The 23,067-nt window shown below is 42.4% G+C and overlaps 1 protein-coding gene across 1 annotated transcript in view; it reads left to right on the forward strand.

The window, feature by feature from the left end:
• The window catches only part of hydin (HYDIN axonemal central pair apparatus protein), a 338,453-nt gene that overhangs the window by 149,238 nt on the left and 166,148 nt on the right, over positions 1-23,067 (forward strand). The window contains exons 26-27 of the mRNA XM_060923930.1: positions 4,968-5,142; positions 21,564-21,694. Of these exons, the coding sequence (XP_060779913.1) occupies positions 4,968-5,142; positions 21,564-21,694 (306 nt within the window). The remainder of the gene's footprint in view (positions 1-4,967; positions 5,143-21,563; positions 21,695-23,067) is intronic.

Consider the following 23,067-nt stretch of genomic DNA (forward strand, 5'->3'; position numbering starts at 1 on the left):
TGTACGTGTAAACCATGGTGCAAAATTGACAGCGTGAGAGTGCGATAAATTAAAGATGTGCATGTGTCTTAACATTCTGTATTATATATTATTATAATTCATTAGGAACAGTTAGTTCCAGTCCGCTAATTTGAATGGTCGAACAGCATTCCAAGAGTGCTGAAACTTCATATAATGGCACTGGGCTGTCACTCCACTTGTCGGTGTCTTACGCATAAAATTCCACTTGTGAGTTCAAAATGGTTAATGGTGGTGTTAGCGCCATCATCCGTGGACCTGGCAAATTATAATTTTTAGAAATATAACTTTTGACTTAAAATATGAAAGCTGATCAGATGAAGATGAAAAGGATGAAGGGATGTGAATTTTACAGGAAGCACCTTTAACGGGAATGTACAAATCAATGTGAGCCAGCTAACCAGCCAGCTGATGTGCGATAAAGTGAATGTGGCTTCTTCAGGATCTATTTTTACTAGCAGAGCAAAAATAAACAGAACGTTTGGTCATTTTTTGTCCAAAATGTAATTTACTCGATATTAATTTATGTTTAGAGAACTGTTGAAAAAAAAAAAAAAATATATATATATATATATATATATATATATATATATATATATATACACACACACACACACAGTACTGTGCAAAAGTCTGAGGCACATGTAAAGAAATGCTGTAGACCAAAAATGGCTTAAAAATAATTAAATGTTTCAACATTAAAATAAAAAAAAATACTATAAACAGGCCCTGCGATGACCTGGCAACTTGTCCAGGGTGTACCCCGCCTCTCGCCCATAGTCAGCTGGGATAGGCTCCAGCTTGCCTGTGACCCTGGACAGGATAAGTGGCTACAGATAATGGATGGATGGACACTATAAACAGCAGTAAGCCATAATAAGTTAAACAAAATCAGTATTTGGTGTGAAACGATCCTTTGCTTAAAAAAAAAAGTAGTAGTCTCACGTACAGTTAGTGCAGTTTTATAAGAAAATGGGCTATAGGTTTTACTGAGCATCTTGCAGAACCAGCCACAGTTCTTCTGGAGACTATGACTGTCACACTTGCTTCTTAATTTTTCAGCAAAACCCAGTCGTCTTCAATATATTTTCTTTTTTAATCTGAAAAGAGGTCTCTTATGTAATATGCTGCTCAGGTACAAATGTTTTTTCTGTAACAGTTAATTTTGTGCTGGAAAACGAATTTTTGTAACTCTAAAATGTTTTTGTACTGACTTGATAATGTAGAAGATATAAAATAGAAATTTATAACAAAGTTTGTCTGAAAAAATAGGGTGCCTAAGACTTTTGCACAGTACTATGTTTATATATATGGCAGTGTGGCAACGGGGGCGTGGCCAAGCGGCAGTTTGTGAATGGAGGGTGGGGTCGGGGAAGGTAAGTGGCTAAGTCATTACACCTGGTGTCATTAATGTGTGTGGGTGTGTTTGTTTGTCACAGGGATTGAGCATAAAAGGAGGGGGAGAGCAGAGAAGAGGAGCTCCCCCGACCCCAATGCATGTGTGTGACTGAATGAATGAATGAATGAATGAAGCTGAAAAGCCAAAATAACCAAATAAAAAGTGTGTATGTGAACATCAACTCTCGCCTGCCGTGCTTCTGTGCTCCACCCACATCAGGAACTGTTACAGGCGGTGTAGTGGTTAGCACTGTCACCTCATAGCAAGAAGATTCAGGATTTGAGCCCAGTGGCTGATGGTGGCCTTTCTGTGTGGAGTTTGCATGTTCTCCCCGTGTTTGCATGGGTTTCTTCCAGCTACCCTGACAGTCCAAAGACATGCAGTTAGATTAAGTGGCTACTCTAAATTGTCCATACCTTAGGTGTGTGTGTGTGTGTGTGCGCGTGCATGCAGAAAGGAACAGGCCACCCTATTGTTGCAATTCTGGCCAAGTCAACCAAACATGGTTCGTCTTAAGCCCGGATTGGGTTTGGCAGTGACGACGACTATACATATTACACTGATCAGCCATAATATTAAAACCACTGACAGGTGAAGTGAATGACATTGATTATGTCATTACAGTGGCACCTGTCAAGGTGTGGGATATATTAGGCAGCAAGAGAACAGTCAGTTTTTGAAGCTGATGTGTTGGAAGCAGAAAAAAGAGCAATTGTAAGGATCTGAGCAACTTTGACAAAAGCCAAATTGTGATGGTGAGATGACTGGGTCTGAGTATCTCCAAAATGGCAAATCTTGTGGGGTGTTCCCAGTATGCAGTGTTTAGTACCTACTAAAAATGGTAGTGAACCAGTGAACCGGCAACAGTGTCATGGGTGTCGAAGGGTCATTGATTTGTATGGGGTACGAATGTTGGCCCATATGGTCCAATCCCACAGAAGAGCTACTGTAGGACAAACTGCTGAAAAAGTTAATGCTGGCTAAAACAGAAAAAGTCAGCTTTAACTTTTTCAGCAGTTCAAGAACTGACTGTTTTCTTGCTGCCTAATCTATCCTACCCCTTGACATGTGCAATTGTAATGAGATAATCAATGTTATTCACTTCAGCTGTCAGTGGTCATAATGTTATGGCTGATTGGTGTGTATTTATGATATCGACACAAGTGTTTTACTGGGAAATACCCATATTTTTCATGTGAACTACATCTGGGACATTGAGTCACATATTTTTCAATACCCTCACTCACGAGGATATCGATGAATTGTTTTGATAAATTTGCGTAATTTTTGTTTGTGTCTATACAACCCCAATTCCAAAAAATTTGGGCCAATGTGTAAAACACAAATAAAAACAGAATGTGTATATCATGGAAACCCTGTATTTCACTGAAAATAGTACAAAGACAACATATCAAATATTGAAAATGAGAAATTTTATCGTTTTCTGAAAAATATATGCTCATTTTGAATCTGATGTCAACAACACATTTTAGAAAAATTGGGACATGGGCAACAAAAGACTGAAAAAGTTGTGTAATGCAAAAAAAAAAAAAGGTTAATTGGCAACAGGTCAGTCACATGACTGGGTATAAAAAGAGCATCCCAGAGAGGCTGAGTCTCTCAGAAGTAAAGATGTGGTTGGGTTCACCGCTTTATGAAAGACTGCATGGGAAAACAGTGCAACAATTTAAGAATAACATTTCTCAGTGTGGGCGGCACGGTGGTGTAGTGATTAGCGCTGTCGCCTCACAGCAAGAAGGTCCGAGTTTGAGCCCCGTGGCCGACAAGGGCCTTTCTGTGCGGAGTTTGCATGTTCTCCCCGTGTCCATGTGGGTTTCCTCCGGGTGCTCCGGTTTCCCCCACAGTCCAAAGACATGCAGGTTAGGTTAAGTGGTGACTCTAAATTGACCGTAGGTGTGAGCGTGAATGGTTGTTTGTGTCTATGTGTCAGCCCTGTGATGACCTGGTGACTTGTCCAGGGTGTACCCCGCCTTTTGCCCGTAGTCAGCTGGGATAGGCTCCAGCTTGCCTGCGACCCTGTAGAACAGGATAAAGCGGCTAGAGATAATGAGATGAGATGAGATGAGATGAGACAAACAATATCCAGAAATGCCACCTCCTTCTCTGGGCCTGAGTTCTTTTATGATGGACTAAGGTGAAGTGGAAAATTGGCCCGAAGTCTGATGAATCAAAAGTAGAAATTCATTTTAGAAATCATGGATACCATATCCTCCAGGCTAAAGAGGAGAGAGACCATCCTGCTTATTATCAGTGCACAATTCAAAAGCCAGCATCTGTGATGGTATGAGGGTGCATTAATGCACATGACATGGGTAGCTTGTACATTTGGAAAGGCATCATTAATGCTGAATGATATATACACGTTTCAGAGCAATATGCTGCCATCCAGACAAAATCTTTTTTCAAGGAAGGCCTTCCTTCTTTCAGCAAGACAATGCCAAACACACTTTCTGCACATATTAAAACTGCATGGCTCCAGAGTAAAAGAGTCCGGGTGCTGAACTGGCCTGCCTGTCATACAGACCTGTCTCCCATTTAAAACATTTGGCACATTATAAAGCGCAAAATACGACAAAGGAGACCCTGAGCTGTTGACCAACTGAAATTGTTTATCAGGCAAAAATGGGACAACATTTCTCTTTCAAAACTACAGCAAATATTCTCCTTAGTTCCCAAAGGTTTACAGAGTCTTGTTAAAAGGAGAGGTGATGCAACACAGTGGTAAACATGCCCCTGTCCCAACTTTTTTGAAATGTGTTGCTGACATCAAATTCAAAATGAGCATATATTTTTCAAAAAAACAATAAACTTTCTTAGTTTCAGCATTTGATATGATGTCTTTGTACTATTTTCAATGAAACATAGGGTTTCCAAGATTTGCAAATTATGGCATTCTGTTTTTATTTCCAGTTTACACAGTGTCCCAACTCTTCTGGAATTGGGTTGTATAATAAAAAGAAAATTGCACCTTGCCTTGAAGATATGAAGTTTATCTTTTCGTGTGGGCGGCACGGTGGTGTAGTGGTTAGCGCTGTTGCCTCACAGCAAGAAGGTCCTGGGTTCGAGCCCCGGGGCCGGCGAGGGCCTTTCTGTGCGGAGTTTGCATGTTCTCCCCGTGTCCGCGTGGGTTTCCTCCGGGTGCTCCGGTTTCCCCCACAGTCCAAAGACATGCAGGTTAGGTTAACTGGTGACTCTAAATTGACCGTAGGTGTGAATGTGAGTGTGAATGGTTGTCTGTGTCTATGTGTCAGCCCTGTGATGACCTGGCGACTTGTCCAGGGTGTACCCCGCCTTTCGCCCATAGTCAGCTGGGATAGGCTCCAGCTTGCCTGCGACCCTGTAGAAGGATAAAGCGGCTAGAGATAATGAGATGAGATCTTTTCGTGTTGAAAAATATCACCCGTGCATTTTGCTCGCTCATGAAATATATTCACCACTCAAACATGAATTTCATATCTTCACATTTATTTATTTATTTATTTATTTATTTATTAAACTGCTTGTGTGTTTTGCCAAATTTTATTTGAAGGGCCATATAAGGGCGAATGAGGAAATAAGAGCAACTGTGTACTACCTTCCTGGAATCCCAGAGGTTTTTGAGAAGACATTCCAACTACAGGTGGCCTTCTTGAAGCCAGAAAGTATTATGACAAGGGGAGAGGGCATGTTTCCTCGAGTGTGCCTAGACCTGCCCAGAGACTTAAGTAAGAGCTCACTTACTTAATGCATAAATATTCCTTTAACGATACCATATCCTGTAATATCTTATATTTTATATTTTATCCCAAAGTCCACTTGTGACATTTGTGTGGCTTTATGTATACAGTTATAACTCATTTTTACATGATCAGGTTCTAACTTTTCTTTATTCCACAGAATTTCACAGTCTGAGTTTGTTACTACCTGGCTAAAACTGCTATATAAAAAGGATGTCTTCTAACATTTTAATTGACTTTTTAATCATCCATCCATTATCTGTAGCTGCTTACCCTGTACAGGGTCACAGGCAAGCTGGAGCCCATCCCAAGTGACTATGGGCGAGAGGCAGGGTATATCCTGGACAAGTTGCCAGGTCATCGCAGGGCTAACACATAGAGACAAACAACCATTCACACCTATGGTCAATTTAAAGCCACCAATTAGCCTAACCTGCATGTCTTTGGACTGTGGGGGGAAACCCACACAGACATGGGGAGAACATGCAAACTCCACACAGAAAGGCCCTCGTCGACCACTGGGCTTGAACCCAGGACCTTCTTGCTGTGAGGCGACAGTGCTAACCACTACACCATGCTGCCCGACTTTTTAATCAATAAATTAAAATGGTTAGCACATTAACATTGGTGCATACTTTTTGGAATATTAGGTAAAGCTGCTTCATACTGTAATGAGTATACTGTCACAGGAGTAGGCGATGGACACCGACATCTCAACTCTCCCGTAAGTTCTGGGAGTCTCCCACATATGGATAGTGGCTCCCTGATACCCGCAAATTAGATACAATATCCCAGAATCTAGAGTGAGCATGTGAGCAAATGAGAGCAAATGAGAGAGAGAGAGAGAGAGAGAGAGAGAGCATCCTGATTGCTCAGTCTTGCAAAGTAGACCGATCAGCTTTCTGTGTGGGTGGGCTTTGTGTCTTCTCTCCCAGACCAAGAGTCCATCAGTTCAGTGTATCCAGGAGCATCATGACAGAGTGCCCTAAAAAAGGAAAATACAAAACCCACTTCACCTCAGACTACATGAAAGTGTACCCTTGCCTAATAGAGGTAAAAAAATAATGATGGTGTTGCACGCTGTACTGTTTGCAACAGTGACTTTAGTATTGCCCATGGTGGGTTCAACAATTGTAAAAGACATGTTGAGCTGAATTTAACAGATATAATTTATTCATGTGTATATTATTTATACTAGCTGGCTAGCTGCCAAGGCTACATGATAAGGCCAAACTCCTTGAAGACTTGCTTAAAGTTGCAATAGAATATAAAACTATTGAGTTAATAAGCAGTTTACATGAATAGTATAAGTAGTCTACATATATTATTTTCACATTTTCTACATATAGGTTTATCTAATTTGGTTTCTGTTGTGACATGTCCTGTTCATCCTTTCATACAAGGGGGTGGAGCTACCTCCCTGAAATGACTTTTTGCAGGTTGGGATGTCTGTGGACAGATATAAGTACAGGAAGAGTTTTATTAAAAGCAAGCTAGCAAACAATACTGAAACGTGAAGCAAAGAGCATAAATCAGGACATGCAAAGATCAGGCAAGGCACAAACAGTATAAGTATGGCAAGGTAATACATGGTCTGGAAAACATGGTTGAAGCCAAAGTAGCAAAGCAGTCATCAAGGCTTGGTAATATCCAATACAGAGAACAGATTGTATATTTCGCAAAGTCTGTGTGGGAGGAGAGTCCTATGTGTGAGCTGTGATTGCGCTCTGATAAGGAACAGGTGCAAGGCAATTAGTCCTAATGAGCTTGAGCATGGTGTTGCATGTGAGTTGCAGTCTGAGGTGCGCCCCTCTATGCGCCAAGCGCAAATGTGCATGGACATGACAGAACTCCCCCAAAGAGCTCCTGCCGGGAGCTAAAACCTCCTCTTCCTCTAGGAAAGAGGGCCCAGAGCTGAAAGAGGTCCCTTCAGGGCTACACTCTGATGCAAAAAAGACATGGCACAAAAACATCAGCTCCAAAGGAGGCTTGGGTTCAGGTTGGGCTTGGTACGGGAATGAGGATGCAGGTGGAGGCTTGGGTTCAGACCTGGCCTGGTACAGGGGCAGGGATGAAAGCATGGGCCCAGACATGGAGCTGGGCTCGGGTACAGGCCAAGGTTCAGGCATGGATTGAAGCCTGGGTATGGACTCAGGTGTGGACATGGGTCTGAGCATGGGGATGGACCCTGCCATTAGCATGGACATGGATTCTGGCATGGACATGGTCTTGAGCCTGGGCTTTCTGTTTTAGCCAGCATCAACTTTTTCAGCAGTTTGTGCTCCAGTAGCTCTTCTGCACTATTGGACCATATGGGCTACCCTTTGTGCCCCATGCAAATCAATGAGCCTTCGACATCCATGACCCTGTTAGTTCACCGGTTGTCCTTCTTTGGACCATTTTGGTAGGTACAAATCACGGCATACCAGGAACACTCTACAGGATGTCCCATTTTGGAGATGCTCAGAGCCAGTCATCAAGCCATCATAATTTGGTCTTTGTCAAAGTCGCTCAGATTCTTAGACTTTCCCATGTTTCCTGCTTCCCCACATCAACTTCTGACAGTTCTCTTGCTGCCTCATACAGTGGTACTTGAAAGTTTGTGAACCCTTTAGAATTTTCTATATTTCTGCATGAATATGACCTAAAACATCATCAGATTTTCACAGAAGTCCTAAAAGTAGATAAAGAGAACCCAGTTAAACAAATGAGACAAATATTATCCCTGGTCATTTATTGAGGAAAATGATCCAATATTACATATCTGTGAGTGGCAAAAGTATGTGAACCTTTGCTTTCAGTATCTGGTGTGACCCCCTTGTGCAGCAATAACTGCAACTAAACATGTCTAGTAATTGTTGATCAGTCCTGCACGCTGGCTTGGAGGAATTTTAGCCCATTCCTCCATACAGAACAGATTCAACTCTGGGATGTTGGTGGGTTTCCTCACATGAACTGCTCGCTTCAGGTCCTTCCACAACATTTCGATTGGATTAAGGTCAGGACTTTGACGTGGCCATTCCAAAACATTAACTTTATTCTTCTTTAACCATTCTTTGATAGAATGACTTGTGTGCTTAGGGTCGTTGTCTTGCTGCATGAGCCACGTTCTCTTGAGATTCAGTTCATGGACAGATGTCCTGACAATTTCCTTTAGAATTCACTGGTATCATTCAGAATTAATTGTTCCATCAATGATGGCAAACTGTCCTGGCCCAGATGAAGCAAAACATGACACTACCACCACCATGTTTCACAGATGGGATAAGGTTCTTATGCTGGAATGCAGTGTTTTCCTTTCTCCAAACATAATGCTTCTCATTTAAACCAAAAAGATCTATTTTGGTCTCATCCATCCACAAAACATTTTTCCAATAGCCTTCTGGCTTGTCCACGTGATCTTTAGCAAACTGCAGATGAGCAGCAATGTTCTTTTTGGAGAGCAGTGGCTTTCTCCTTGCAACCCTGCCATGCACACCATTGTTGTTCAGTGTTCTCCTGATGGTGGACTCATGAATATTAACATTAGCCAATGTGAGAGAGGCCTTCAGTTGCTTAGAAGTTACCCTGGGGTCCTTTGTGACCTCGCCGACTATTACACGCCTTGCTCTTGGAGTGATATTTGTTGGTTGACCACTCCTGGGGAGGGTAACAATGGTCTTGAATTTCCTCCATTTGTACACAATCTGTCTGACTGTGAATTGGTGGAGTCCAAACTCTTTAGAGATGGTTTTGTAACCTTTTCCAGCCTGATGAGCATCAACAACGCTTTTTCTGAGGTCCTCAGAAATCTCCTTTGTTTGTGCCATGATACACTTCCACAAATAGTGTTGTGAAGATCAGACTTTGATAGATCCCTGCTTTTTAAATAAAACAGGGTGCCCACACACACCTGATTGTCATCCCACTGACTGAAAACACCTGATTCTAATTTCCCGTTTAAATTAACTGCTAATCCTAGAGGTTCACATACTTTTGCCACTCACAGATATGTAATATTGGATCATTTTCCTCAATAAATAAATGACCAAGTATAATATTTTTGTCTCATTTGTTTAACTGGGTTTTCTTTATCGACTTTTAGGACGTGTGAAAATCTGATGATGTTTTAGGTCATATTTATGTAGAAATATAGAAAATTCTAAAGGGTTCACAAACTTTCAAGCACCACTGTATAACCATATATATATGAGAGAGGATATTACATGGTTGCACAAAGATATGAAATTTATCTTCGAGTGGTGAACATATTCATGAGTGAGCAAAGCGAATGAGTGAAAATCTTCAACATGAGAAGATTGTCAGAAATGGCGAGCTGAGGTGAAGTGAGGACCCAAGAGCAGACTCAAAACAGGCAATGTTCAGAGAAAAACTTCTTTAATGAAGTAGAGGGCAGAGGTACAATAGGGTTCAGGCAAAAATCAGTGGTCAAAGAACGGGCCAAGAGAGCAAAAACACAGTGGAGCAGGCAGGCATGGTCAGGGACAAAAACAGGACAGAAAAATCTTCACAAAAAAACAAAGAACACAGGGACAAGGGAAAGCCAGGCAGGGGAAGCGAAAACACAATCCAAAAGAACAGGCAGCTACAACAGGGGCAAAAAACTGGACAGAAAACTAGACAAGAAAAAACAAGGAACAATTCAGGCAAGGGGAATCAAGAAGACACAATATCAAAAGGCTGTAGCGAGGCAAGGAAAGTCTACAGGAGATGATCTGGCAACTGGAGTGGCTCCAGACAGTTCTTAAAAAGGCCTTGGCTGATGGGAGAGGAGTAGTAGCGGGTGTGGGAGTGCCGCTTCAGAGAAAATGGCCTTCAGCAAGGCAGGACTGAATTCCTGTCCCGGATCCGGCCTGGAGCCGGCGTGGGAGTCCCACAAACTCAGGCATGGATGGACTGGACCAGACTGTGACAGTATCCCCCCCCCTTCAACGGGTGCCTCCAGGCGCCTTAGAAAGTGCCTCAGGGTGTTGTTGGTGGAAGTCCGTGATGAGGATGGGATCCATGATGAACCTGGCAGGAACCCAGCTCCTCTCCTCAGGACTATACCCCTCCCAATCAACCAGGTACTGGAGTCCTCTGCCTTGGCGTCGTACCTTAAGCAACCTCCTGACCGTGAAGACCTCACCACCATCTCCTGGGAGGAGGAGGGAGTTTGGAGGGTGGGGACAGGGAACTGGAGACAAGGGTTTTGACTTGGGAGACATGGAAATTTGGGTGAATACGGCACATGGTTACGGCCAGAGACAGTCTTACAGAGCAGGGATTAATTACCTTGGAAATGGGGAAAGGTCCTATGAACTGGGGAGCCAATTTGCAGGAGACTATCTTGAGGGGCAGGTGGTGAGTGGAGAGCATTACCCGCTGCCCCACCCAATAGATGGGAGCTGCCGAGTGGTGTTTGTCAGCTTGCTCTTTAAACATCTTGACAGAACGTAGGAGTTTCTTCCTGGTCAATGCCCACGTTCTCTTGCAGCGGTGCACAAACACTTGGGCAGAGGGCATGGCAACTTCTTCTTGGACAGGGAAGAGTGTTGGTTGGTAACCCAGAGAGCACTGGAAGGGGGAAAGACCTGTAGCAGAGGTGGATAAGGAGTTGTGAGCGTACTCTATCCAAGGAAGGGTCTTGCTCCAGGAGGCGGCATCCTTGGACACCATGCACCTGAGAGCTACTTCCAGCTCCTGGTTGGCCCGTTCCATCTGTCCATTGGTCTGAGGGTGAAAACCTGAAGGCAGACTGCGAGAAGCACCAATGAGTTTACAGAAAGCCTTCCAGAATTGGGCAGAGAACTGGGGTCCGCGGTCGGATATGATGTCTGAGGGGACTCCGTGTAGATGGAAAACATGGACTGTCAGCAATTCGGTGGTCTCCTTGGTGGTGGGAAGCTTGGGCAGAGGGATGAAATGAACAGCTTTAGAAAAACGGTCGACAACAGTGAGGATACAAGTATTGGCACCTGAATTAGGGAGTCCTGTGACGAAATCCAGGGCTATGTGTGACCAGGCCCGGTGGGGAACAGGAAGGGGTCTCAGCAGGCCGGCAGGGGGCCTGTTGCCAGTCTTGTTCCTGGCACAGATGTCGCAAGTTGCCACAAACCTCTGGATGTCCTCCTTGATGGATGGCCACCAAAAACATTGTTGGATGAGTGCCAGAGTTCGGGCTGCTCCTGGGTGGCACACCATTCTGGAACCATGACCCCACTGCAACACCTGTGCCCGCACAGAAACAGGAACAAAAAGATGGTTAGGAGGTGCATTACTGGGCCCTGGGTCCTGCTCATGGGCCTTCTGGACCTGGGTTTCCACCTCTAACAGAGCAGCCCCCACCAGGCACTGTGGAGGAAGGATGGTCTCAAGGGAGATCGATTCCTCCTGGAGGGGAGAAAACATTCTGGACAAGGCATCGGGCTTACCATTCTTAGAGCCTGGGTAGAAGGAAAGTGTGAACTTGAAGCGAGAAAAGAAAAGAGACCATTGGGCCTGATGAGAATTGAGGCGCTTGGCAGCCCTGAGGTATTCAAGGTTATTGTGATCTGTCCATACGATGAAGGGAAGGTCTGACCCCTCCAACCAATGTCTCCATTCTTCCAAGGCCAGTTTAACGGCCAACAGTTCCCTATTGCCAATGGCGTAGTTTCTCTCAGAGGGGGAAAGCCGATGAGAGAAGAAGGAGCAAGGATGAAGCTTGTTGTCACTAGCTGATCTTTGGGACAATATGGCCCCAACCCCTGACTCCGAAGCATCAACCTCAACCACAAACTGCCGGGACAGATCTGGAATGGTGAGTATGGGTGCTGACATGAACCTTCATTTGAGCTCGGAGAACGCCTTCTCGGCCCCTTCCCCCAGCTGAAAGGGACCTTGGTGGAAGTTAGAGCTGTGAAGGGCCCAGCCACCATACTAAAGTTCCTGATAAATCACCTGTAGAAATTTGCAAACCCAAGAAACCGCTGAAGTTCTCGCCGAGAGGATGGGGTGGGCCAGTCAGCAACTACCTTGAGTTTCAGGGGGTCCATCTGAATCTGTGCAGGGGAGATAATGAAACCCAGAAAGGAGACAGAACTTCTATGAAACTCACATTTCTCAGCCTTAACAAAGAGTTTATTTTCCAGGAGTCATTGAAGGACCTGCCTGATGTGGATGCGGTGTTCATCAAGGGAGCAGAAAAAAAATCAATATATCATCCAGATAAACAAAAAGGTTACGGTAGTCCCTCAGGACATCATTAACGAGGGCCTGGAAAACCGTGGGAGCATTAGTTTTGAGACTTGCTGAACACAGGTTTTAAGTGATTATACTCGGGAGGCATGTTAGAGAGGTCAGGATATTCACCAATGGTGGGCTGGAGCAGCTCGGTGTGAGGGAGGGCAGATCTCAGGCATGACAAACAGAATTGACTCCATCCTAAAATGGTGTTAGTCCAGTTGACATGAGGGTTGTGTAGAGTTAGCCAGGGCAGACCAAGAACTATGGGCACATGGGGATTGCTCATGACAAAAAACTGGATGGATTCAGAGTGGTTGCCAGAAATTCTTAAGGTGACCGGGGCTGTTTTATGGGTGATAGTGGTCAGACCAGTACCGTTAAGGGTCAGGACAGTGAGGTACGGGTTCAGAGCCAGTAGTGGAATCACCAGGCACTTGGCGGTGGTTGAGCAGATCAGGTTTCTGTCAGCCCCTGAATCAATGAGTGCCTGGAGGTTGCGGGGCTGATTGCCATGGATAATGACGACTGGGAGTAGCATGCCATGGATAATGACGACCTTCCTTGTAGAGGGCAAGATTGGCAGAAGTGCCCCAGCTGTCCGCAATAAAAACATGCCCTCATAACCCGACAGTGCTGTCGTTCCTCAGGTGAGATGCGGGCTCGGTCTACCTGCATTGGCTCAGCGGAAGGAATGGGAGGCTGAGGGGGAGCAAGACTAGTCCAAGTTCTCTCTTTCACCCGCCATCTGATCCGGGAGTCAATACAACTGGCGAGGTCCATGAGACCGGGGAGATCAGGTGGCAGTTCTTGTGAGACCAGCTCATCCTTGATGGAGTCTGACAGTCCGTTCAAAAATGCGTCGAACAAGGCATTCTCATTCCAGCCACAAGATGCCGCCAAGGTGCGAAACTCAATCGCATAGTCAAAAGCGGACCGGGCACCCTGCCGCAGCCCCATGATTTCTCTAGCTGCCTCTCTGCCAGAGAGAGAGCGATCAAAGGTTCGCCTCATCTCCTCTGTGAAATTCTTGAAGCTGGTGCAGCATGGTGCATTGGTATCCCACATAGCTGTTCCCCAATCCCTAGCTTTGCCAGTGAGGAGAGTGATGGTGTAGGCCACTCGGGAATGCTCTGTAGGGAATGCCAGCGATTGAAGCTCAAGGGTTAGTGAGCATTGAGATGAAAATGATCCGCAGGTACCTGGTTCTCCATCGTATGGTTTTGGGGCGGGAAGTCTCGGCTCTCTGAAGAGGGCTGGAGCAGGAGCTGGGGGAGTGGTAGGCAGAGGGGGTTGTGTAGGAGCAGACGTTACTTGAAGCTGTTGTAGCTGAGTGGCAAGAAGATTGAGAGTGTTAAAGATGGTGACAAGGTTTTGGTTCACCTGTTGGATGTCCTGTTGGTGGGTCCCAAGGAGAGCTCCCTGTTTTTGCACCGCTGCTCTTAGCTGGGCGAAATCTGCTGGGTCCATGTTGGCCAGACTGTGCCGTTAGAAATGGCAAATTGAGGTGAAGTGAGGACCCAAGAGCAGACTCAAAACAGGCAGTGTTCAGAGAAAAACTTCTTTAATAAAGTAGAGGGCAGAGGTACAATAGGGCTCAGGCAAAAATCAGGGTCAAAGAACAGGCCAAGAGGGCAAAAACACAGTGGAGCAGGCAGGCATGGTCGGGGACAAAAACAGGACAGAAAAATCTTCACAAAAAAACAAAGAACACAGGGACAAGGGAAAGCCAGGCAGAGGAAGCGAAAACACAATCCAACAGAGCAGGCAGGTACAACAGGGGCAAAAAACTGGACAGAAAACTAGACAAGAAAAAACAAGGAACAATTCAGGCAGGGGGAATCAAGAAGACACAATATCAAAAGGCTGTAGCGAGGCAAGGAAAGTCTACAGGAGACAGTCTGGCAACTGGAGTGGCTCCAAACAGTTCTTAAAAAGGCCCTGGCTGATGGGAGAGGAGTGGTAGCGGGTGTGGGAGTACTGCTTCAGAGAAAATGGCCTTCAGAAAGGCAGGACTGAATTCCTGTCCCAGATCCGGCCTGGAGCCAGCGAGGGAGTCCCACAAACTCAGGCATGGATGGACTGGACCAGACTGTGACAAAAAGAAAATTCATATCTGCATGCCACCTTGTATTATATGAACACACACACACACACACACACACACACAAGTTAATCAAAAGAATTTTAATTTTGAACCGACTTGCCATTTTGTCAATGTGTGTCAAGTGACTGGGCAAACATTGGGAGTGATGTCATCAGAGTGAAATATCAGAAATTATTATACATACAGGACACTTTTTCAATGGAATAAAACGTATTCTATTCCTTTCTAGTAGGTTTCACTCATCTGGTTTGATAGCATGCAATATTGTTAGCATATCACGTATCCTATTACGTTACGCTACCCAGTGGAGAATGAGCGTTGAATATGGTTTACAATATTGCATGGTTATCAAGACAACATGACATCACACATCGGAGCTGATGCGAATATTCAATGAGAGTTTTCTGCTGTTCATGCGCAGAAGTATTTCTTTGTTCGCTGGGAAAGAGAAAGACGTGTTGAACAATTGAAAGGCTACCAAAACTTAGATATTCTTCATGCATATTTACAAGAGAAAAACTTACCAAAAGACATCGAAAACTGGAAAAGAGAATGTGTATGACGTATGTTGGCATTTGTTAACACTACTGATGAATGCTATACCATCTGGAAGGTTACTTCACTGCTGCGCTGATTGGTGGTGATTGGTTAATTCATCTGTCACTTCCTACATAAACATACACTGCCATGACCTTCTATCCTGGCAATGAAGTCCTAAACACTGACTACGTTTACATGCACGTCCAAATCGAGCTGCTGTTGGTAATCGAGCAAAGGGTCCCAGCAGGGGTGCCAGAGAAATCCAATCCTACATGCACAAGTGAAATCGGGCTATTGTGCAAGGTGCATTGTGCACCCGAGCCACACGTGGCGCTACACGCCCCATCGTGTTGGTACACTTCCGGTTGTCGTCATGAAGAAGAGCTATAGTGTTGCCAGATACTGCCGACGTTTTCCAGCCCAAAACATGTTCAAATCCGCTAAAATGCACTTAAAACCCCCAATCTGGCAACACTAGCAGTTCCGTGTTCAAGCTGTTCGGCTTGCTCTAACAGACTATGGCTACAAACTGTCCGGCGCAGACCACTGTTTTGTAAGAAAACTTATTTTGCACAATAATATTTTTCTAAAGTCCATTTTTTGCTTACAAAAAATATTTTTTTTGCTTACAATTTAACTTATGTCTTAATAAACACACAAAGTTCAGTTGTTTTGTTTTTATTGACATTCTTCAGATGTTGGACATGTGTGTGTGTGTGTATATACACACACAAATACAATGACTTGTTTATGTACACAATTCACAGCTATGCAACAGCTGTACAGATGTATTTGGTGATACAGTAAGTGAGCTAAATTTTAACAGTGCAAACAATGCCACAAAAAGAAAAGATTCATGCCGTTGTCATGATTCGTTGTCATGCCGACCGAGGCTGTTGTGTTTCCCGCTTGTGGTCTCGTCACTCATCACTTCCGGAAGTAGCTCGACAACTAGCTCGATAGGGTATACATGCACAAAATAGCTCGGCAGAAATCGCATAAACTAGGTCGTGTAGCTCGATTCCGAGAAATCAAGTTCGGTTCAATTTCAGCCGAATTAAGGTGTATACATGGCATTTTGAACTTCGATTTCAGTCGAGCAACGGCAGAAATTCGATTCTCTCTATGTGCATGTAAACGTAGTGAATGAGTGAGCCAGCTCTAAACTCTTCTCAGCCTACAGACAACAAACAAAAAATCTAATTAGATAACTCCATTTTAATGTTTTCAGGACATTAACCCTTTAATTTCTGAAGTAAATTTGATAGAAAATGAGGCCAAATTAAAATTAGAAGAGAATAATTCTAAAGAAATTAAAGAATAAATGAAATTAAATATAACACTTGAAATGCTGGGCGGCACGGTGGTGTAGTGGTTAGTAGGGTGCATCAGTTGCCCTCACTTTCATAAAATCTCATGCATTTTTGTTTGGGTGTTCCTTTTCACCAATAAAGGCATCCTGTAAAAATGTTTTGACCATATTCAAAAGTCTAATGGTGGCACCATAAGGTTCATTTTTTTGCCAAAAAACACTTATTTTGTTTTCGCGTAAGGTTTGAATCACAATGTTGGACTCCATTTATTGATTTCTTGTGACCCAGAGATCATGTTAAGAACCTTTGCAAGGGATTGAGAAGCATTAATGTGATTTCATAATACATTTGTATTGTTTAAAAGTAGTTGAACAATGATTCAATGAACAGCTAAAACTCAAACTGTGCTTGATAATATATTTAGAATATGTACTAAAAATGTGTATCTAAGATATTTGGTATACTCTATAAGGTGCCATAATGTTTCATGAAAAGTGATCGAAATTTTGTCATAAAAGTCATAAAATAGCAGCTTTTTCCATAACTTTGAACTCCTGCTGCCACCATTAAACTTTTGAATTTTGTCAAAATATTTCACCCAGTGTGTTTTCTAACCAAAAGGAATATAAAAACAAAAATGCATCATGATCGGAGGAACTTTTCATTTTTAGGGGGCAACTGATGCACCCTAGTGGTTAGCACTGTTACCTCATAGCAAGAAGGTCCTGGGTTCGAGCCCAGTGAGGGCCTTTCTAAGTTTGCATGTTTTCCCCATGTCTGCGTGGATTTCCTCTGGGTGCTCTGGTTTCCCCCACAGGCCAAAGACATCCAGGTTAGGCTAATTGGTGGCTCTAAATTGACTGTAGGTGTGAATGGTTGTTTGTGTCTATGTGTCAGCCCTGTGATGATCTGGCAACTTGTCCAGGGTGTACCCTGCCTCTTGCCCATAGTCAGCTGGGATAGGCTCCAGCTTGCCTGCGATCCTGTACAGGATAAGTGGCTACAGATAATGGATGGATCAAATATATTCCATTCAGCTAGCATGATACTGAACTCGTCTTTGACTCATTCAGTATCATGCTAGCTGAATGGAATATATCTGACACACCACTCAACGCCTGCCAATATTATTTAAATATGTCACTCAGATCTGCAGTATATTTTGAATGAAAAATGTGAGTTTTTCAACATGAGAAGACAAACTTCATATCTTCAAGCCAATCTGTGATCTTTTTATTATATAGACACATTCACAAACAAAAAAGTACCCAAATTTATCAAAACAATTCATTGATTTCCTTGCATGTGGCATATCGAAAAATATGTCATGGTTTTGAATCTCCATGCCCCAGATGTAGCGCGTATGAAAAATACTTGTTTCCATATTATATAGTTAAGGATCCTCAGCTTTCAGTTACAGCCATCTCAGAGACCATCACCACTTGCCTTTTAGTTTTGCTGATTGTGAGCCAGCCTAAAATGACCCATAATGGTGCTGTTCATCACACATCTGACCTGGCAGAAGTTTGCAGACTTGTGGACGATTCCCATTCATCAAAGCCATCTTGGACCAGCCTGGAAATTTGTGAAATAGTGTGATTAATCTGTGGAACATGCCTGTACATTAAACTTGCAGGAACCCATGACCCAGGGAAATGTCAGTAAATGTTGGGTTTATCAAAAAAATGGAGCAGAAACTTCCTGAGTTATTGATTCAAGTGTAGCTAAAAGTATTTTTGGTTGAACTTGTCACCTTACTCTCCATTTTAGTTACTTTATATTTTTCCATTTTCATTGTAAAATGGTGGAGAAAGAGATGTGGTTTGCACATGAAATGTAAGGGCTTCTATATGAAGTGTAGAAAGCAAAGAAAATATAACTGACTCCAACAGTAGTATAATTATATACTAAGAGCAATATAATTATTTTTGTACATCAATTTTATCAACTGTCAAGCAAGTAAAGAATTACCAATTAAATAAATAGCACAACAATTTAATAAACATTAATTGGAAAAATAAATGGAAGTCTTCACTATCTCCCATTCTGTAAAGACTCTGTATCCAGCAGAAGTATAAAAGAGTGTAAAAATGAGCAGTCAATCCACAGTCCAGAATGTCTGTCGAACATGGAAGGCAAAGTTGAGGGCACACACCAGTATGTGTTTTAAGTTTAAAATGGTTGCTTTTTCTTCTAACCTTATATAGTTCTTCTGATGAAGGTTGCTTTAAATTGATGGGAAAATACAGTAATGATTTTCTTTTGGTGCAGTGTTAGTAATTCCACCTCATGGCTCCAGGGCCACTGATGTGATCCTGGGCTTGAGTTAATGTCTGCATAGCTTTCTCTCTGTGTTTTTATGGTTTTCTTCTAGGTTCTTTGGTTAATGGCTATTCTAAATCCAACTGTGAACAGAGGTGGACAAAGTACCCAACTTCATTACTGAAGTCAAAGTACAGATCCCACTGGTCAAATGTTACTCCAAATACAAGTGAAAGTTGTACAGTCAATTTTTTTTACTTAAGTTAAAGTACTGAAGTATTTGCTTTTAAAAATACTTAAGTATTAAAAGTACATTTTTGGTCAATGCATTGTTGTATTATTGCCACAATGCTTACAAAACCTAATGCCTCTGAAGCAACCGACTGGATCTACTGACTAGCTTGTAGAACCTGTAGAATAAACACCTGGTAGAATGTTACAAAATGAAACACAACTGAACTGAAAAAGAACCAGTCATTTTCTCTCTTTTTTTTAATTGTAACATTCCTCCCCACCCCTACAAAGCAGCATGGTAATGTTCTGACACAGCTCTGGCAGTGTGTGCTCACATGCATGTGTATGTTAATCAGGAAGACAGTGGAATAGCTGTAAATGCAGCTTGCTCAGAAAATAAAAATGACAATCCAACCTAATTAAAACCCAGATGCACACCTCTAGCTTAATAACTGCCCAACAGCAACACTGCTTTAAGCAAGACACCAAAAAAAGACCATCATCTGACATCAAAACAAAAAATTCCATCAGTTTGTTGTGACTAATACAATACTGTCCATCTCACAGGTCTTGCGCGCACATGCGCACGTATGTATTCATGCACATATGAATATGGATCATGGTGGTTTAATATTAAGCTAGCTAGTCAGTGAAGCTCCACCTGACATGCTAGCAAAGTCTTTTCAAACTCAAAATCATATTGGGTCGCTAACGCTACTAGAAAATAAATATTTCTATATTTTGTTTATTTGGCAAGATATTCATGCACATATGAATATGCATCATGGTGGTTTAATATTAAGCTAGCTAGTCAGTGAAGCCCTGTGATGACCTGGCGACTTGTCCAGGGTGTACCCCACCTTTCGCCCATAGTCAGCTGGGATAGGCTCCAGCTTGCCTGCGACCCTGTAGAACAGGATAAAGCGGCTAGAGATAATGAGATGAGATGAGATTATGCTCAAACATTTCTGAAACCACTTCAGAATAGTTAACGTTATTCATGTTAGCGTAACTCCGTGTTTACATGCTAACTAGCTATGTGTTAACGTTAGCTGTGGACAAGACTATGGCAACTTGGCGGGCAAATCCATAGAAAGTCATTTGACTAACCAGACTGCATAGCTATTGCAATGTCATTGCTAGCTCTAAAAGCACATACAACTTTATTCCAAGAGAAAGCTTGCAATGAAATGTTTATATACCTCAATATGCTTCCGCAGGTCAGACAGCAAGTTTTTGTAGGCTGTGATGTGTTCCGTTTTAGGCAAACAAAGCAAACATTTAAAATGAAATGACTTTATTCCTTTCAGGAAACTGAAACATGGGTTCTAGCTAAAGCCATGGGTGTGTGCATTCCCCAGAAGAACTGCCTCCTTCCATTCTGCCATCGACTGATCATGTTAAATAATGCTGCAGAGAAGTCATTGATCTTATCCAGTCTATGGACATGACTTGACCCTAGTGATTACTGATAGTCTGTCTCAGTGTCACCTATGAAAAACCAATCACGTTTTAGAAAAGACATCCACTTTCAAAACCACTTCATGGTAACGAGGACCTTGATAGAAATGTAGTGGAGTAAAAAGTACTATATTTGTTTTTCAAATGTAGTGAAGTTAGTCATAAGTTAGCAAAAAAAAAAAGTAAAATACAGATACTCAAAAAAAAAAGTGTACTTAAGTACAGGACTCAAGTAAATGTACTTAGTTACTGTCCACCTCTGATTGTGAATGAGTGTGTGCATGGGTGCCCTGTGATGAACTGTCAAAACATTCCAGGTTGTATTCTTGTCTCCTGCCAAGTGTACCAGTATAGGTGTAACACGGCTGTGACAAACCAGACGCTCGCGGGTGTAAAATGAAAACAAGGCTTTAATGAGAGAAGGACAATTCAAAATCAATGTACAAAAGCCAGGCCAGGTCAAAACCAAGAAATCAGAAATTGTTACAAAACAGTAACGGGGCTAGACAAATCGTGGTAAAAAAACAGGTAATAATCTGGAAACCGGGAATCAAGAGAGACGGGCAATCAAAACACAAGGACTAGGCAAAATGGGTCATTCATATATATATATATATATATATATATATATATATGCATATGCATACACACACAGCAACAATCAATATAATAATGTTCAGTAGGCTTACGAGAAGTGAAGGACAAGACAGACAAAGTGGTATAAATACAAACAAAAACAAAAGGGTACAGGTGAGTGTGATCAGAACTCAGGTGAACCTCTCCTACGCAGTGGTTCCGGATTGGTTGACGGAATGCACATGGTAGTAACTGGTGTATGAGGGGGATTATGGGAAATGGAGTCCTGAGGGTTGAGGCGGATGGAGGGTGAGCCCGGAAGCATGACAATAGGCTCTGAATCTACTGAAGTCTGGTAAAACTAGACCTGTACAGTCATTCTAATTTGACTCTTTTAATTTAGAGAATGCAATGGTAAAAATATCCCACAATTATGGGGACAAAATGACAGCTATTCCTTGGAGACAACAGCAATGTGGATAGGCTTTTTTAAACACTCCTAGGATGAGGTAGTAATGATTACATGATCAGCCTTGATGAATTGGGGATGGTATTGGCGGTTGTGGTTAGAATTTCTTTGCCCTGCAACTATTTTAAAGTGGTACAGGAGCATAATTCCTAATATGACATGTTTTGCAATAGATGACAGACACTGTTATAAATCAATGCCTCAGGCTTTAAAATTTTAAATGTAATTTTGTGTCTTTTTCTAGATGAAGAACAATATAGCTCAGTGTTGAAAGAGGCAAAGGAGGCAGTTGAGAGTGAACCTCAAAGAGAGGACATGCTAAGCAGACCAAGTACAGGGTTTGGTGAACTGTGTGAAGAGGACTACATTCCCACAGTAAGTGCACCTCTGAACACTGGAGACAAACTTCACAGTTCAGTTCTTATGTAGGTCTTCCTAATAAAATGGACAATGAGTGTATACAGGAGAGCGGGGAGACTTGAGCCAAGATTTCAGTTTTTGTAGATTGTGTGAAATTCTTTGCAAGTAGCATCAGGTTCATATTGCATTAGAGAGTATTTTCTATACCCTCTTGCCACAATATTAATTTCTCAGCTTGTCACATATACTGGCCTTCAGGCTTCCCTTTTTCTGTCATTATTTTTATTATTTTGGCAATTTTGAGAAAAAAAAATCCTTAAATGTTTTTCCCCAGAATTTAAGTTTAATAAATAATACTATATGGGAACGAGGCTACTTACTTTAATTCTGAACAAATCTTGATTTCACAATTGCGAAGTAGAAAAGACAAGTTTTGGTTGAGAAAAAAATACTGAACTGCACATACCTTGCTGCAATATCTAATTTCATGGCTCCAAAGGAAGTAAGTTTCTGTAAGGGCCAACATCTAACTTCTGATGTAATCTAAAACCTGATTGGTTGAATTACTTTATAGGAATACAAACTGTCCCAAGACTCCCCTGTCCCCGAGACTGCTCTATTTGCTGTCTTTGGCTTCTCAGTTTGTACAGTCATGGGAAAATAAAATACACCCTCCTTCAATTATTTTATTTGTTTATCTATCAGTGCCAAAATAACAATTATGTGGTCCTCACCAACTGCTATTAAAAAAACCTCAACTGACAACAAAAACACCTAACAGATTTCAATAAGTAGTCTGTTATGTAGTCGGTCATGTATATTTTTTCCCATAAAGAAAATCAATATTCAGAAACCAAGTAGGAAAAAATATATATTCTATAATTCAATAACCTGTAGAACCACCTTTAGCAACAGTAACTTGAAAGAAACTTTTTCTGAAAGAGTCATTCTCTAACATCATTTTGGAGAAATTTTCGCCCACTCTTCTTTACGGTACAACATTGCTTCAGTCCATTGAGGTTAGAGGGCATTTTTTATGCACAGTATTCTGAAGCTCCTGCTGTAGCATCTCACTGGGATTGAGATGTTGACTTTGACTTGGCTGTCCCAATAGCTTGATGTTTTTTCTTCTTTAGCCATTCAGATGTCAAATTGCTGGTATGCTTGGGATCATTATCCTTTTGCATGACCCAGTTTCAGGCCAGCTTAAGCTGCTGGACAGATGGCCTCACATTTGCCTCAAAAATATTCTGGTTTAAAGTGGAGTTCATCGTTATCTCAGTGGCTGCAATTTTCCCATGTCCTGTGGATGCAAAACAAGCTCAAATCATCACCCTTCCTCTACCATGCTTGACAGTTGGTATGGGGTGTTTGTGATGATATGCTGT

The sequence above is a fragment of the Neoarius graeffei genome, chromosome 6 (genome assembly GCF_027579695.1).
Source record: "Neoarius graeffei isolate fNeoGra1 chromosome 6, fNeoGra1.pri, whole genome shotgun sequence".
Taxonomy (NCBI): Eukaryota; Metazoa; Chordata; class Actinopteri; order Siluriformes; family Ariidae; genus Neoarius; species Neoarius graeffei.